We start from the raw sequence: 18,343 nt of genomic DNA on the forward strand, positions 1-18,343 counted from the left end.
ATTATTTCTACTAACTACTATGTTCAGACTGGATCGCATAGAAATAAATTTTGAATTTATGATAAATAACATTAAATAAATATTTGAATAAATAACGTTTAATATCTCGGTTGGTTCTTTTTGTAAAAACTTCTTACATCTCTGTTGCTTTGCCTGACTTCTTTAACACTCCACTGAAACTGAAATCATGTTACTTTGAGTCTTCTAGCTGCAGTGACAGCTCAACACACAAACGTTTTGTCTTCAGCGTGATCAAGTGGTGCTTATAAAAAGGTGCATTCACTGATAGGGAAACATATTTGACTTTTCTATTCCGACCAGCATACCAATCAGAAGCTGTCAGGCATAAAATCAGCCTATTATGGTTACCAGCTGATTTCTCTACATCTCTCCATGTAATCGTTTAAACCCTGGTCTTTTTATTTATTTATTTCCCTGAATAGCTGGTGTTAATCCCCAAGTACACCGAGCTTCCTGGTTTCCAAGGGAGTGATCCGGATGCAGAGCAGCACCGAGAGGACATGATTCGCTACATGTGCCTGGATTCCTTTATGATCACGCCGATGCCAGCTCTGGCTGAGATGTGCTCCAAACTCATCTGCAGCATCTCAGCCCATATTCATGATGGGGCTCTGTGTAAGTGGACACAGAAACGTACGGGAGACATGGACTGAGACGATGCAGGTTCAAAACTTATCCATTTGTTATCTGTTGCATGTAGTCTGTCAGTGTGACCCTCAGGGCTCCATCAGCAGCGAGTGTGATAAGGTCGGAGGTCAGTGTCGCTGTAAAGCCAACGTCATAGGGCGGCACTGTGACCAGTGTGCCCCGGGAACCTACGGCTTCGGAGTGAGTGGCTGCACTGGTGAGTCTGTTCTTGCAACCTGTGAGGGTTAAGGTGGTAGCAATCCTTTATTTATGGCTGATGATTAGATATAATTGTTAATGACAGGTTAGCGATAAATACTTTTATCACTAATCCTTTATCCTTTAAATGGAAGATATTTTGTGATGAGTAATAACTTTAACTGTAGGTCAGCTGAGTACCTCATGTTATTTTGTCTGACTGAAAGACTTTTTTAAAGGTTACACCAGATTACCCAGTGATTAGTTCTTATGTGAATAGGAGAACATTAAGCATTTCATTTTAATTCTGCAAAGAAGCAGAAAGAGTATTTATTTTTTGCTTCTTGGAAAACAAAAATGATCACTGTTGTTTAGACAGTTCGTTCTCTTCGAAGCAGAAAGACTGATAAGAAACAGGTTAGACATTAAATGACCCTTCTTCCTCTCTTTCAGCCTGTAATTGCCATCCAGAGGGCTCTTTCAGCCACCAGTGCGACCCAGTTACAGGTCAGTGCCCTTGCAGGCAGGGAGCCACCGGGCACCAATGCTCAGACTGCCAACCAGGCCAGTGGGGCTTCCCAAGCTGCAGCCCCTGTCAGTGTAACAGCCACGCAGACCTCTGTGATCCCCGGACAGGGGAATGCAGAGACTGCAGAGACAGCACAGCGGGACACCTCTGCGAACGGTGAGGACAGGTCACTGTTAAATCTTCCTCGTTGCCTTTGCTCCTTGTTACAAGTCTGTTGCTAGGTATATAAAAATCTGTCTTCATTGATCACAGCTGCATGGAAGGGTTCTATGGAAACCCAGTGCTTGGCTCAGGGGATCACTGTCACGCCTGCCCCTGCCCTGGTAACCCCGGTTCAGACCACTTTAATGGGCATTCTTGTTATACTGACTATACCTCTGATCAGATCATATGCAACTGCAAACAAGGCTATTCAGGTGAGCTACCACATTATGTTGACACAGTTCAGGTTTCCTTTGATTTGTCTTATTCTGATCTTTTCAGCGCAAGTGTTCATGCCTCTCTAACTGTTTTACAATGTATCACATTGCAAGCATTAAAATCTCATATAGTTTTTAAAAAGTAGTGATTAATTGTGAGAGGGAAGGAAAAGAACATGTTTTCTTAAAAAAAAACTAGCACTGCACATTACCCTGAAAACACCATCCTCACAGGGGGTGCTTTTCATTAGCAAGGTCAGACAACCTGTTAAAATTAATGGGAAGATAAACAGAACAGTCTTGGAGGAAAACCTTTAAGAGGTTCAAAAAGACTTGAGAATGGGGAAGCGGTTCCAGCATACAGGCAGCGTTACGATGGAATGGTTCAAATCAAAGCATATCCATATGTTAGGTTCGAGTCAAAGTCCAGACCTAAATCCAACTGAGAATCTGCCACTTTATATTATTGTTTACATGTCCTAATCTGACTGAGCTTGAGCTATTTTGCAGGGATGGCAAATATGGACAAATATTTCAGTCTCTAGATGTCCAAAGCTGGTAGAGACATGCACCAAAAGAATTACAGCTGTAATTAAACCAAAATCACAGTTTTCAGATTTGAATTGGTCAAATATTTTGAAAACCATGTGTCATTTTCCTTCCATTTCATGTTTCTGCTCTACTTTGTCTTCCTTTATCACATTAAATACCAATAAAACACATTGAAATGAGTACTTTTGTAAGGCAATGTATATATTAAGTTATGGTATGTAAAGAAAATGTTAGCATTTTCTAAAGGAAATTCTGTGGAGTTATCTGTAGTAAGTATCTTACCTGCAGTAGACAGCAGTCTGAAATATCTATAAAAAAAACACTGATATTAAAATAGTTTAAAGATGGCAGAAATCTGCCTTGGTCTAGCTGTTAACTCATCTGTCCAGTCAGAACTTCTTAGTTTATTCAAAGTCAGATCATGCTCAGTGCCCTTAATTGCAGTGAAGATACTGCCTGCTGATGACAGCTCCACAATTCTTATCTTGAAAAACCATATTCTGTCTTTAGTCTAGCTATTTGCTTTACATACCACAAATAAAACAAAAAAACAGTTTTAATGTTGCTTTACCAAATATCAATAACCCACAATAACCATGTATTCCTGTCCAAGGTCCCCGCTGCGACCAGTGTGCCCCAGGTTACTATGGCAACCCAGAGCAGCCTGGTGGGCAGTGTCTCCCCTGCGAGTGCAATAACAACATCGACCCCCAGGATCCTGGGTCATGTGACCCCAGGACTGGGCAGTGCCTCAGGTGTCTGTACCACACCGACGGACCGTCCTGTTCCCAGTGCAAAGCCGGGTATTATGGCAATGCTTTGATCAAGGACTGCAGACGTGAGTGATGAAATATGATGTTGATACCACTGATGGAGTTTCTTTAAGGTTTGTTATCATGTTTTTTAGGAAACTAACTCTGCCTCTAGTAAAGCAAATGGCCAGAGATGAAATTATTTTTAAACAGCTGTACAATTATAGTACAAAAATCCCTGAGTAAATAGTCAGTTCTCAATAGGGGTAATTTAATCACTGAGTCTACTCAAAGGTCTAATTTAGAGCTGAATATCTCAAGCTAAATTTAGACCAAATGTAGATCCTGCAGTTTAGACTTTCCAACTTCATATATGGGGAGAATGTGGGTCAGGCAATCAGAGGTTTGTGAGTTCGATTCCTGCTTCCTGCACCAACCATTGATCTTCCCTTGGAAAGGCACTTAAAGAGTAACCAAACCCCAAATCAACTTTGTTTTTGCAGATACACTATGTTAAAGGTTGCTATATTTATGTTAGTGTGCAATTATTTACATTTTCATTTAAACTTGTTTAATTCCGCAATATTTTTCCTTAAACCATATTATTGCTGCCCTTTCCTAGGCTGCCGTCTTTTGGGTTCGTACATACTCAAATATGGGGCTGTGACGTTGACATCGAACAAGCTGCACTGTTTGTAACCAACAGGAAAATTCAACTGCACTAGTCACCCTCCAACCCAAAGAGGGCAGCACTAAGATGGGTTGAGGCCAAACATTGTTCAACAAGTTTACACAAAAATGTCAAACTTTGCACAGTAACATAGAGATAGCACCCTTAAGGGCCAATGTATACAGTTTAAAAAGTTGATTTGGGGTTTAGTTGCACTTTAATTTGCCTACCGATCTGCATATCGATCCGTGAATGTGTGAGCTTTGAGCAAACAGCTGACGGTTTATTCATCTATTCATATTTTACTGATAGATGGACATAGAAAACAATCTCATTAACATGTCATTAAAACTCTCTAGATATGTATAAATATAAAGGTTCTTTTTTAAAGATTAATGGATTGTACAACATGAAATCTTTTTTTTTTTTACATGTGGAAAATACGAACATAAAGTAGATTGCAATGTCTTCTCCCTGTCCTGTCCATCACCAACATACCTTTCCCCAGGTTGCACCTGTGTGTCTGCTGGCACGTTGGTGTCTGCCTGCAGTGATGGACAGTGTCTCTGTGACCATCAGACCGGAGCCTGTCCTTGCAGAGAGTCCGTGGTGGGTAAAAGCTGTGACCAGTGTGCCCCTGAGCACTGGAATTATGGCCAGGATGGAGGCTGTCAATGGTGTAACTGTGTCCAGCAAAATTCCATGGGGGCTCACTGCAACATGGTGAGGAAGAGCAAAAGCATCTGAAAAGCCTGGAAATGTTAGAAAAACATCATTATGGTATGAATGTTTCCATCCCCCTGCAGTTCACGGGCCAGTGTCAGTGTCGCCCCGGCTTTGGAGGACAACGGTGCAACGAGTGCCAAGATTACCACTGGGGGGACCCACAGGTGGAGTGTAAAGGTATGTCAGAAAACAGACTAAAACAAAGATTGATCATGTAATTTACTGGATTTATGGAGACATAAACAGGCAGACAATAAGAGAACACATTTGAAACAGAACTCAATTAACTTCTATCTTTTATGGACAGGAGCTTGCATAAATATTCATACCATTGGAACTTTTCCACATTTTATCACGTTACAACCACAAACTATTTAGCTGGGGTTTCATGGGACAGAGCAACACAATCATGGAATTATGTGTTACTCCGTGTTGGTGTGTCACATCAAATCCAAAGAAAATACATTGAGGTTTGTGGTTGTAAGTGATTGAATAAACAGCAAATGTTTAATGTGGAGGGTTCTACTGAGTGAGGAAAATCCAAGTTTGATGTTTAAACAGTGAGTCAGAAAAACACTGTAAGACGCTACTAAAAAGTAACGTGAGTTTTTCTGTAGATGGATCGCTGCTGTTCTCACCTTGAAGCAGCGTATCATGTAGGCTGTTCATTTCCTTTATAGTGTTTAAAAAGGGAATTATGATCATTTTAAAAATGTAAAAATATCAACAATAGTAACAAAATGATTATGGGTGACCAATGTCAAGTGGTACATTTGTAAGAATAAACCAGGATTATTATTATAGCAACCTCACAAATCTAAACATGTTTTTGGAAAACACTGTTGCAGCTAGTTTTAAACTAAAAATATATTTGTTCCGGTAGCTGAGGCAGTAAAAAAGGGTAAGGACCCATGATGATGTTGACCAAGGAGACCCTGTAACTCTCTTTCATCCATGCATCATTTCTACCTGCTTATTTATTGTCAGAGTTGGGGGGTATCACCTGTCTTGGAGATCTCTTTTTGGGAAATTCTGTTCTGAATTAGCTGCTCTTCACTCTCACAATGATTTGGCTGCTGTAATAATGGCACAAATATGCAGAACAGAGGGGCTGCTTGCAGGACTTCCCCAGATGTTGTCAGTGCTCTGTCCCGCCCCCATCATTTATGTCCAATGGGAGCAATGATCGTCACCCGTCCTAGCTTTGTTTACAAGTTATAGTTCACTTGCAAAAAGTACAATGTTAAACGGAAAATAAAGTCCGGTCCAAACAAGGACTTTCCTGGTGTGAACACACCCTAAAAACAGACAGATAAGACTTAGTGAAATGGCATCATTTCAGAGAAAGTGCTGTATTTTGAATTTTTAACTGTGATCACATTGTGATCAGATTTTAAATTCATCTAGCAAGTGAAGAAATGACACACTCTTATAGAGAAATTAGCATCATTAGGTTTCCCAAAAAAAAAAACTATAAGTCACAATGTAGAACTCCTGATAGAGACCAGGTGATTTCATTTCTGTCCTCTTATATAAATAATCCCTGAAATAAAAGAGGTTGTGCTCTTAATGGACATTTAATTGGTCATTTTGCAAAACTGTTGTTTCCCATTTTATTCATATGCTGAATAATTTAGTTGAACCTAAAAGTATTCATTACCATTATAATTCTCCCTGCTTCTTTTCAGACTGTAACTGTCACCCACTGGGCTCACAGATGGCCCAGTGTAATCGAGAAACGGGGCAGTGCGAGTGCCGGGATGGAATGGCGGGAGCCCGGTGCGATGAATGTGCACGTGGCTTCACGGGCATCTTCCCTAACTGTGTCCGTTGTCATCAGTGCTTCCTGCTGTGGGACGACTACTTGTGCCAGATGCGAAGGGACTTAGACCACATCCAGTACAACATACAGAGGATCCTAGAAAGCGGGATCACGCCTGGGGTTGGGAACGACCGCATCAAGGAGCTTGAGCAGAAACTGAAACAGGTGCAGGACCTGATTGATGCAGGGGACACAGACAAGATCCATCAGCTGATTGGACAGAGAATGGATGACCTCAGGTGGGCAACTACTGTGTAGATCTTTGGATTCATTCACCTGCTGTTCCCTAAATGATAAAAAGAACTGCATGTGTTCCAGCACTGAGATTCTTCTCACTAATGAACGTCTGAATGAAATCGGCCAAGATACAAACAAAACGAAAGGAGCAGATGAGGTTTTAAAACGCACCTTGAATGACCTGGAGAAAGAGCTGAGGGATATCAATGCTACGCTGGCTTACAAACAAGGGCTGCTGGATAACTACCTCACCTCGGGATTTGCAGGTATCAGCCAGCAAATCTTACAAAAATATTACACTATACACAGCTTAATCCATAATTATACCAACCCCTTGTACCTATGTGTAGTAAGCCTTAAAATTAATTCAGCCACTGCTGATCACCAGATGATTTTTGCACACTAACAAGGTTCTCATGGCCTTTAGAAGAGAAACAGTCCCACAGCAACACATTCTCAACATGATTATCAGTGGGCATGAGGTGCTTTTCCACATATTGTTCCTTGGGGTTTCTTTATTGACCAAGATCACTTAAATTGAGCTTCAGCCAATTTTCTCTCACCTCCTTTTCCATCTTGATCATTTTGTGTGTTGGCAAAATAAATAGATTTCAGTGTTTTTTGCGCTGACTGTAGATAAGGACAAATTAGTCTAGTAGCTATTTACTTGTAGCGGCACCTATCTGCTTTACTTGAGCAGCGTGTTCTCTTGCCTTTCCTATTTTGAGGAGGGAAATCATATTGTTATCTTAGAGAAATTGGAATGCATGGATTGTTAAATAAACGTTTATAGAAACTGATCAACTCAAATTACTAAAATAAAAAATAAAAAAGATGCTTCACTTATATTAAAGGGTATTGTTAAAGGTGCATCACCAGTTGATTTTGTTAACAATTACTTCTTAACACTACACATTTACAACACTGAAAACATGCACTCGAATTAAAGGTGGAATTTTACTGCTTGAATTAAACATTTCCAATATTTACAAAATGTTTTATGGAAAAAAAATTATTCTTAAGTTGATATTACCCATAGCTGGCATACCTTTGGTCCTGTTTTCCCACAGATCAGTTTGAGAAAGTGAAGAAGTACTACCAGGAGTCACAGCTGGCCGAGGAGAAATGCAATACCTCAGTGTCGGGTCCTGCAAATCCAGTCGAACAGTCCAGCCAAACTCGCGGGATCACCGAGGAGCTGCTGGATGCCACAAAGGCCAAGCTCCTCCAGAATCTAACTGCTCACAACAATTCATTGAACAACCTGAACCAAAATGCCCAAAACCTCAGTGAGAAGGTCCAGCATCTCAGCCAAAAGGTAAACAGTAGGGATGGACATGCAGTAAACGTCGACGGGCCGGGACTTGAACCTGCAACAGCCTGCGTCAAGGACTAAGGCATCCATATATGGGTCACGTGATTTACCCCTGCTCCACAGTCATGCCCAAAGAAGCCAGGGTTGTTTTAATATCGGCCTTCAGCAAAAAATAAAATTAGCATCTCTATAAAGCTTGTTAGCAAAGCAACACCAGTAGGTGATATGGCTCCCTAAATTATCGCAGACGGATTCTTCGGTGTTAGTTGGCTCTTGAAACACTGACTTCAGCTACAGCCCACACCTTAAGAATTCTACCCAAACACATGAACAGGCTTTGCTTCACAAGGCTGCAGTCATCCCAGGCGCTTGTGCATCTTTTTTACCATACTTTTTCCTTCCACTCAACTTTCGACATAATATGCTTGGATACATATGCATATTCACTCTTTCATTATCAGCAACCTTTTGTGGTTTATCCTCCTTATGAAGGGTGTCAATGTCTGTCTGCAGGAGAACTTTACGGTCGGCTGTCTTCCACATAATGGTGTATGTCACAAAAAACATTTTAAATGATCTCATGTAATATTTCCTGAAAAACTGAATTTAATTATCTTAACTTCCACAAACAAATGTTTAATCTACAAGGCTATTTAAAGCCAGTTGCCTTACTATCTTAAGAAAAAAACTTAATAATCAAAAAAGTTCTGATGGTTTCAGTGTTGAGTTCCAGGATATCTGGATGCTGTTCATACAAAGTTCAGAACACCGTTTGGCAGAGGCTTTTAAATATGCTGCACCTCATGACCTGAATGGTTTGCGGAATGACATAAAATTTAAAGATGTGATCTCCTTGAACATGCTTAGAGGACTTGATGAGTTAGAAGTGGAGGGTGATATATTGACAACGCAGATCATATATGAGTGTAAGAATTGATAAACACAAAACGGCGGAGGATGAAATGCAAATGTGTAATAGATAAAGCTTAATTCGATTAGACTTAATTGCATTTATATGTACACTGCTCAAAAAAATAAAGGGTACACTTAAACAACACAATAAAACTCCAAGTAAATCAAACTTCTGTAAAATCAAACTGTCCACTTAGGAAGCAACACTGATTGACAATCAATTTCACAGCTGTTGTGCAAATGGAATAAACAACAGGGGGAAATCTTTGGCGATTAGCAAGACACACTCAATAAAGGAGTGGTTCTGCAGGTGGGGACCACAGACCACTTCTCAGTACCTATGCTTTCTGGCTGATGTTTTGGTCACTTTTGAATGTTGGTGGTGCTTTCACACTCGTGGTAGCATGAGACAGACTCTACAACCCACACTAGTGGCTCAGGTAGTGCAGCTCATCCAGGATGGCACATCAATGTGAGCTGTGGCAAGAAGATTTGCTCTGTCTGTCAGCGTAGTGTCCAGAGCCTGGAGGCGCTACCAGGAGACAGGCCAGTACACCAGGAGACACCAGGAGACAACCCAGCAGCAGGTCCGCTACCTCCGCCTTTGTGCAAGGAGAAACAGGAGGAGCACTGCCAGAGCCCTGCAAAATGACCTCCATCAGGCCACAAATGTGCATGTGTCTGCACAAACGGTTAGAAACCGACTCCATGAGGATGATATGAGGGCCCGACGTCCACAAATGGGGGTTGTGCTCACAAGTGCTAGTCAAATAGCCCTTACACAGCCTGGAGGTGTGTTTGGGGTCATTGTCCTGTTGAAAAATAAATGATGGTCCAACTAAACGCAAACCGGATGGAACAGCATGCCGCTGCAAGATGCTGTGGTAGCCATGCTGGTTCAGTATGCCTTCAATTTTGAATAAATCCCCAACAGCGTCACCAGCAAAGCACCCCCACACCATCACACCTCCTCCTCCATGCTTCACGGTGGGAACCAGGCATGTAGAGTCCATCCGTTCACCTCTTCTGCGCCGCACAAAGACACGGTGATTGGAACCAAAGATCTCAAACTTGGACTCATCAGACCAAAGCACAGATTTCCACTGGTCTAATGTCCATTCCTTGTGTTTTTTAGCCCAAACAAGTCTCTTCTGCTTGTTGCCTGTCCTCAGCAGTGGTTTCCTAGGAGCTATTTTACCATGAAGGCCTGATTCACACAGTCTCCTCTTAACAGTTGTTCTAGAGATGTGTCTGCTGCTAGAACTCTGTGTGGCATTGACCTGTTCTCTAATCTGAGCTGCTGTTAACCTGCGATTTCTGAGGCTGGTGACTCGGATGAACTTATCGTCTGCACCAGAGGTGACTCTTGGTCTTTCTTTCCTGGGGCGGTCCTCATGTGAGCCAGTTTCTTTGTAGCGCTTGATGGTTTTTGCGACTGCACTTGGGAACACTTTCAAAGTTTTCCCAATTGTTCAGACTGACTGACCTTCATTTCTTAAAGTAATGATGGCCACTCGTTTTTCTTTATTTAGCTGCTTTTTTCTTGCCATAATACAAATTCTAACAGTCTATTCAGTAGGACTATAAGCTGTGTACTATATCCACCTCCTGCACAACACAACTGATGGTCCCAACTCCATTTATAAGGCTTGAAATCCCTCTTATTAAACCTGACAGGGCACACCTGTGAAGTGAAACCATTTCAGGTGGCTACCTCTTGAAGCTCATCAACAGAATGCCAAGAGTGTGCAGAGCAGTAATCAAAGCAAAAGGTGGCTACTTTGAAGAACCTAGAATATAAGACATATTTTCAGTTGTTTCACACTTTTTTGTTCAGTATATAATTCCACATGTGTTAATTCATAGTTTTGATGCCTTCAGTGTGAAGCTACAATATTCATAGTCATGAAAATAAAGAAACCTCTTTGAATGAGAAGATGTGTCCAAACTTTTGGTCTGTACTTTATATATAATATTTTTATATAAAATATTTAATTCTTATGAGTCAACTAGAACTAAAGAGAAAGTTAGAAGGGAACAGAGAGTCAACATTCAAAATGTCATTAGCTGATTAAAGGTCTAATTTTATCAAACATATTATCTTTCCCCCCCCTAATACTCAAACATACCATTTCAGTCATAATTTGGAGTTCTAAATACCGCTCTGATTAATGGAAACATTTGGAGAGGAAAAGGCGGGATGAACTTTTGCCACCTCTGAACCACCAAAATAAAACTGATAATCATGTATGAGGTTTGATTATTGTGAGTTGCCCTGTCCTGACCTCTACTGTTGGCTGTCTTGCCAAATGAAGGTATAATAAAGGTTCATAGATAGAAATGTAGGTGAAATGCTTTGTGTCTATATGACCCAAATAATTTCATAATATTGTGGGTTATCTAACTTTCAGCTTTTACCTAAATGATTTGCTGCTTAATTCTGAAAATGTATTAACATTTTTAAAAGAAACAAAAAAGTTGTTAAGGGATATATTAATTTAAACTTGAACTTTTAAGATGTGTTAAAGATGTTTTATTATTGTAGCCGAGGTCTTATGAACTGTCATTTGTCTTTTAAGGTGTGTGGTGGTCCTAGCAATATCAGCCAAAATGGCAGTTGCTCTAAAAGCCAGTGTGGTGGAGCGGGTTGCGGTGACGACCAGGGTAACCTTCTTTGTGGTGGAGAGGGATGCAATGGGACAATGAGCTCTTCTTTGACCGCGCTGAATGACGCAAGGAACGTCACAGACAGTCTGAAGGCTGCCATGGAGGAGCTGCAGGGGGTCACAAAGAAGGTACCGAAAGTTTCTGGAGCCATTGTACTTCCTGGGACTATATAAGTTTGACTGTTTTGTTTCTTGGGTTCAGCTTCAAGATATAGCGTCTCAGACGCAGGTTGTGAAAATCCAGACAATGAATGCTCTGAAGAAAGCCCAGAAGAAGAAAGAATCCTTTGAAAAAAGCAACAAAGATCTTAAAGATTTAATTAAGATGATAAAAGACTTCCTCACAGGTATGTGGAAGAGATGTTTTCAGGTTGTGTTCTGCACTAATGCTCATTCCATTAAGAGTGTGTTTTGGTTTTCAATCTGTCCACCTTTGTGCGGAGCAGAGGAGGGAGCAGATCCTGAGAGCATCCAGAAGGTTGCCCAGCAGGTCTTAGAGATCAAGCTGCCGTTCAACAGGACCACTCTGGACAAAATGACCATGCAGATCAAAGAGAGCATTTACAACCTCAGCAACGTTCAGGGCATTGTGAATCAAACCTCGCATCTCATCCGCAATGCTGAGGAGCTGCTGAATAAGGCTAAAGAAGCAGAGTGAGTTACACCTTCAGCTTTTACATTTCCAGATATATTCAGTAGCTATTGTGTCTTTGTCTCTGTCCTCATTTAAAAAAAACAGCAACGCTCGACTACCTTATTAACTGTTACTGCGTTATAGTGCTAGAATCAGTCTCCAGGGAATGCAACAAAGCTTTCAAGGTGCTATGTATCAGAGTTAGGGATATAAACTTTCCACTTGCCCTCTTCATGCAGGCAGTCCACCTGAAGGTCCTTTAACGGAGGCCTGGAAGGTTAAGGGTTCTGCGCAGTATCAAAGCTGTTCCTAGGACTGCACTCTTCTGGACAGAGGTCTCAGAGGTCTTTACTGGAATCTGCTGCAGCCACTCCTACAGTTTGGGGGTTATAGCTCCAAGTGCAGTGACGACTGGCATCAATGAGGCCTTGACTCTCCACAACTTCTCGATTTCTTCTTTGAATCCCTGGTGTTTCTCTACCTTCTTACATTTCTTCCTCTTGATGTTTCTGTCACTTGGGATTAATACATCTATCACTACTGCACTACTTCTTTTTTGTCCACCGCCACAATGTCTGGTTGGTTCGCTATCACCTGTTTATCGGTCAGGATCTGAAGGTCCTACAGGTTTTCAGCCCAATTGTCCTCCAACTCTCTTGATGGGGTTAAATGGGGGACCTCTAGCCCAAATCCAGCACAGATGTTCCTGTACATTAAAAGCCCACTTGGTTATGGCCTTCCATGGTCATGGCAAAGTGTAACCTTGTACTGAGGGAGAGTGGAGAATGGACCAATAAACCAAGGGAGTAAATCAGAAGGGAATGAGAAGCAGCAGGTGGGAGAGGGACTGAGGGAACTGAGCGAGAGTGACTAATTAACACTGATGATCATGGAGTGCAGGGAGGTAATAGAAGAGACTGAAACAGAAACATTTAAGTGAACTGAAAAAGTAAACAAGGAGACTACCAAAAGAACATGAACAGGGTATTCCTGGATCTATACTGTTTCATCCTGGATGGTGGTTCTGACACTCACAAGACCTCGGACTCCCTCCTATCTCTAAGCATACAGTCTTATGGGGCGCGACGCCGGTGGTGTAGGAGTTAAGCATGCAACCATGTAGAGGTGCGATGCGGACGTCCCAGGTTTGTGTCCCGGACCCGGTGACCTTTGCCAATGTCTGCCCCTCTTTCCTGTCTGCCTACCGTCGAAAGATAAAGGCCTCTAGTGTCGAAATAATATCTTACAAAAATATGTATTTATATATACAGTCTTAGGGTAGTGGACCTTCATTCTTTGTCATATGTGGCATTTAACTCTTCCTTCAGCCATGTTAGTTTTCCTGAACGCTATCGAATGACTGGCATGATGTAGCCTCTTCGGTAGCGATCCCCCTGCCCTCTTGGATATCATTCAGCCACACTTAGTATGAAGCCATTCTGATATTCTTGCTGTATACCCTGGTTAGATGGATCAGTGAGTTGATGTCTTTGCAATGGTCTGGCCGAGGGGCTTCAGACCTAAGTGGAACAGCAGCACAGACAGAGCATCACCTTGGTATATCCAGCACTTAATGGTACCTTTGGCAGTTAGGTTTTAGATCTCCGTTGGATGTGAAAGACTTTCATAATGGGTTGTTTTCACAGTCCCATTAACTTTGTATAAAGGATCTAAGTGTCCTGTTTATACCCTGTATATAGCTTCAAGCACTCGAAAAACCTATGTGTGTGGCATTGAGTCCATACACTGGGAATCCAGCCATTTACTTTATTATTGAGCCTTCCCAAAGATGTAGATCCAGGGTTCCCAGTTTAGTCATGATCTTATTTCTTAGGTGAGCGACCCTGGTATTTAGGTCATCTGGACATCTCAGTGGGGCTGGGTGCCTATTATCCTATTGGTGGTGATGATGATGTATGCCCCCTGCCATCCTGGCTCTGCCTTGTCTTAATATCTTTGTTGTAGCTTACTAATGTCTAGTTGCATTAATTACCTCTTGGAAACATTACAACAGTTGGGTCACGGTTATTCTTTATGTGGAATTTTAAGTTTCCATAGATCCCACATCTTCTAGCCTCTTTATTTGGGAGTGCTGGTATACTAGCACTCCAGCAGTTCAATATTGTGAATCTTCTGGTTCCCCACTGGAGAACTCTGATCTCTGGTGTCGAACTGTACGTTATCTCTATGTTAAGTTAAGTCCAAATGCATCTTAAGGGCATAACATGAGTTAGGTTTGTTAGAAAATAGACGTTTCCATGTGCACACTTGTTAAAATCTTTTCATATGTCACATTTGACTTTCATTCATCCAGCAACTTTGTACTACATTGTTTAAGGTTTTCAACAGTGTAATTTAAAACTGTTTTTCTGTCATTTGTATCCAGGAACCGAGCAGTGGGAGTGAAGGATCTCGTGAATAACACCAAGCAGGCTTTGAATGTTTCTGAGACGGCCATAGAGAAAGCAAAGGCGGCCCTGAAGGTGGCCCAAAACAACCTTAACAGCACAAGGAACGCCACTGCTGAGGTACAGCATGACTGAACTCTGGTTCTCTCTGCAGTATCCTTTACCAGCTGTGCAGTAAAGAGCGTTAACATGTCTCTGCATATCCTTACATTTGTCTCCATCGTGGCCCATGGTGTTGCAGGTGGAAAATGGCCTGCTGGATCTCGAGGACAATCAGATGGACATTATGATGCGTCTAACCAACCTGTCCAGGGAGGTGGAAGCTCTAAAGAACAAGACCGAGATAAACAGACTCATGGCTGAGGATGCCCTCGCCCTGGCTAACAATGCCACTCACCAGGCATCCACATTGGAGCAGGTAAGTCGATAAGTAATCAAGTAGAGGTCCACTTTAAAGGGGATCAGGGAAGGTGTAGTAGGTCAGAACCATAAAGTTGTGATTGTATCATAAATGGGAAAAATAAAAAGTCACATTTATTTTGACTTTGGATTTTAAGTCAGATATTTCAAAGCCAATATATTTGTACATTTAAATATTTAAACTCACTGCATTGCCACAAGTATTGGGTCTCCCTTTCTAATCACTGAATCCAGCTTTTTCCAACCACTTTCATGTCCACAGGTATGTAAAACCCATTCTCTGGGCATGCAAACTGCTTCTACAAACATCTGTAAAATAATGGCTCACTCTAAGGAGATCAGTTAATTCTAGTGTGGTACCTTGACAGGATGCTACCTATGAAATAAAACTGTGTGAAATTTCCTCACTGATAAATATTTCATGGTCAAGTGGACTGAGTAGGAACATCAACACTCCATAGAGTGGAAGACCATGTAAAATCACAGTGCTGAGGCAGCTGATGCTGAGAAGCATAGTGTGGAGATGTCACCAACTGAGTAAATTGTTAAAGATTTCCAAACTCTATGTTATCTTCAGATTAGCTCAAGAACAATGTGGAGTAAAATAACAAATCAACTAAACTTAATGAGCCCTATCATGAAATCCATATTGTCCACAATCAAAGACAGACATGTGATGAGACACTGATGATGTTTTGTTTTAATCAGAATAAAACGTTCTTCTTCGCATTGCTGTCGTAAACAACAGAACTAACTAACGTCTGTGGTCTCCCAGAGTCTAAATGACACAGAGAAACGGTACAGTGAGCTGCAGATAAAGATGGAGTCTCTTGGAGGCGATACAGGAAATCTCAACAGCATCCACCAGAAGGTCAAAGATATGAAGAAGGATGCAGAAGAGCTCCTAAGCAAAGCCAATAATGGGATAAATGAGCTTGACAGTGAGTACCCAGAGCTGCACGTCATGCTGATTTAATTTGCTGCACAAAATGTTCTGAAATCAGGGTTCCTTGAATTACAGATTTGTCCTCCTAAAGATTTGCTACAGATTCTCTATCTTTTTTGTTTTATCTAACATCCATGATTGATTTTCTTAATTTGTCAAAGTAATATTTTAAATTCCTTTTCCATAAATAGTGGAACTGTAGTGACCTACCTGTTATTATGCTCAAAGCTCAAACAAAAGTATTTACCGCCTTACATTATTATTCTATTCTGGATTTTTTTCTCACACTTCAATGTTGTAGATCATACAAAAACAACCTATGTACAAAATACAGCTTTTAAATTCTGATTTTATTTATTAGAGAGAAGGCTCTCTAAACCAACTAGACCCTATTTGGAAAAAGTAAGTGCCCCCTAAATCTAATAACAGTTTGTGACATGAAAGATTTGTGACATCTAGCAATAAGTCTTATCATCACTGTTAAATTGTTTTAATTCAGCCACACCGAGGAGTTTAGCAACCTGAACAGCCTGTTTAAGGTAATTCCACTGCATGTTAATTCAGACTGGACTTTGACTAGACCAATTTTGTTTTTATCAAGCCATTCAGAGGTGAACTTGTTGATGTGCTTTGGATCATTGTCAAAGTACTCTTGGACCAGAGGTCATGAACTGATGGCTAGACAGTCTCCCTCAGGATTTTCTGGAAGAGAACATAATTAATCTTTCCATCATGTCCTGGTTCTGACACTACAACACAGCCCAAGACCATCACACTGCCACCACCACGTTTAACTGTTGGTATTTTTTCACAGTCTCTTTCTTATTATTGAATCAGACCTGAGGCAAGTGAGGACTGCAGTGCTTTAGATGTTGTTCTGGGTTCTTTATGACCGCCTGGATCACTCATCTAGGTGTTGGTTCTCCACTGCTCCATGTTTGTGAAAACAACTTTGTACTCTTTGAAACTGGAATTTGTCCAACATAGTTTATTTCAAATTGTTCAAGCAGTGAACCTCAAGCTGCTCTGGAGCTCATTGTGTTTGGTTTTGTCAGTTATGTAAGACGCATCACTTTTTGGGTGCCTTTCAGCAGTTGACCTTTTGTTACTTATAGGCATTTAAATGTTTGTCTCCTGCTGTTCCACTCGTGAATTCACAGGCTTTGATTTTTTGGGGGTTTTGTCTTACAGAACTAGGGGAAATATTGAAGAGCAACGAGGAGCGGATGCAGAAGCAGCGTGAGGAGCTGGAGGACTTGAAGCAAAACGCCACAGTTGTGCGAGACATAATCCAGGAACAAGTGAAGAAGTACAGTAGCTGCCAGTGATGATGTCACAATATTACATATCTCATCTGCTGCTGTGGTGGAGGAGAGAAATGTCTGATGCTGTGACTGGAAACAGACAAACATCACAAATAACGATGAAAAGCTGCTCAGGAGCTACCTCCATACTATCACTGGATTTCAAGATTTACAGTCTACCTGTCAAAGTGTTATCACAAAAATGCCTTACCCTATTAATGTACTGTACTGTTCTGTCTTAGTTATCATCTACACAGTGTGTGATGTTTGTATTTAAGGTATTTCAACAAGCAAATTACTGATGACGGACATTTATTCCACTGTATAGGCCACAAACAGTGAGTTAGTCCAATTCACGTTTAATAAACTTCAAAATATATCAAATATGTTATCAGAAAGTTATTTTCACCAAATGTATCAGAATATAATCTGACAGTCCCTTTCACAAATATGAAAAAAGCTTTGTATGACATTAAATTCAATGCTCTTTGTTTAGAAATATAATAAACATTTATTCTTTCATAAGATATTCCTCGTGAGATGTGTTTGGGTTGTTAAATAAATCAGATTATTTATCTAAACTGCTTGCATCACCCAGTATTAGAGGTTTTTACATTTCTGCAGCTGTTGTGATGTAGTTTATATGCCTTACCACAAAGGGGCGCCCTACACTTTGAAACGCAGTTGAAACAGATATCTGTCTCGGGTCCAATTTGTCGTCAGCGCAGCCTAAGCAACTCTCCTCGGTTCACTTCCTCTGATTTTAAACATTGGTATGAAATGGGGATAAAAACCCATTTAATTAAATAATTAAAACAGCGTTTTTTTTTCCCATAATTTCCGATCCACGGGAAGCCCTGCACATTCTTTTCCATATCAACACATGAAGATCTGGTTTATTTAGTCAGGCTAAAGGAAGATTAGGCTGTTCAAACAGTAACTGTATTTATTGTATAAATTAAAAAATGTGTGAAGATATAACTTTCTTGCAAATAATTGGATTCATATTTAGTCTGTTTCGGAGAACTGCTTCACATCTATGTTGCATGGAGCTGACCAACTTCTGGCACCTGGGAACAGATATTTCAGCCAAAGCCGATTGGATATCGCTGTGTACACGATTATTAACAGGGTGGACATTTTAACAGTCCCTTTAATTAATATTTTTCCAACTCCAATATGTAT

The 18,343-nt window shown here is 40.9% G+C and overlaps 1 protein-coding gene across 3 annotated transcripts in view; it reads left to right on the top strand.

The window, feature by feature from the left end:
* The window catches only part of lamb2l (laminin, beta 2-like), a 96,870-nt gene extending 79,185 nt beyond the window's left edge, over nt 1-17,685 (top strand). For all 3 annotated transcript variants that reach the window (XM_047366677.1, XM_047366686.1, XM_047366696.1), the window contains 17 exons: nt 444-636; nt 722-865; nt 1,300-1,531; nt 1,628-1,791; nt 2,960-3,184; nt 4,277-4,491; nt 4,575-4,671; nt 6,183-6,555; nt 6,635-6,819; nt 7,624-7,871; nt 11,360-11,575; nt 11,649-11,793; nt 11,893-12,100; nt 14,467-14,608; nt 14,730-14,906; nt 15,684-15,849; nt 17,046-17,685. In XM_047366677.1, coding sequence (XP_047222633.1) covers nt 444-636; nt 722-865; nt 1,300-1,531; nt 1,628-1,791; nt 2,960-3,184; nt 4,277-4,491; nt 4,575-4,671; nt 6,183-6,555; nt 6,635-6,819; nt 7,624-7,871; nt 11,360-11,575; nt 11,649-11,793; nt 11,893-12,100; nt 14,467-14,608; nt 14,730-14,906; nt 15,684-15,849; nt 17,046-17,182 — 3,267 coding nt within the window. In that variant the 3' untranslated portion in view covers nt 17,183-17,685. The remainder of the gene's footprint in view (nt 1-443; nt 637-721; nt 866-1,299; nt 1,532-1,627; nt 1,792-2,959; nt 3,185-4,276; nt 4,492-4,574; nt 4,672-6,182; nt 6,556-6,634; nt 6,820-7,623; nt 7,872-11,359; nt 11,576-11,648; nt 11,794-11,892; nt 12,101-14,466; nt 14,609-14,729; nt 14,907-15,683; nt 15,850-17,045) is intronic.
* Nucleotides 17,686-18,343: the final 658 nt, after the last annotated feature.

This window comes from Girardinichthys multiradiatus, chromosome 1 (genome assembly GCF_021462225.1).
Source record: "Girardinichthys multiradiatus isolate DD_20200921_A chromosome 1, DD_fGirMul_XY1, whole genome shotgun sequence".
Classification (NCBI taxonomy): Eukaryota; Metazoa; Chordata; class Actinopteri; order Cyprinodontiformes; family Goodeidae; genus Girardinichthys; species Girardinichthys multiradiatus.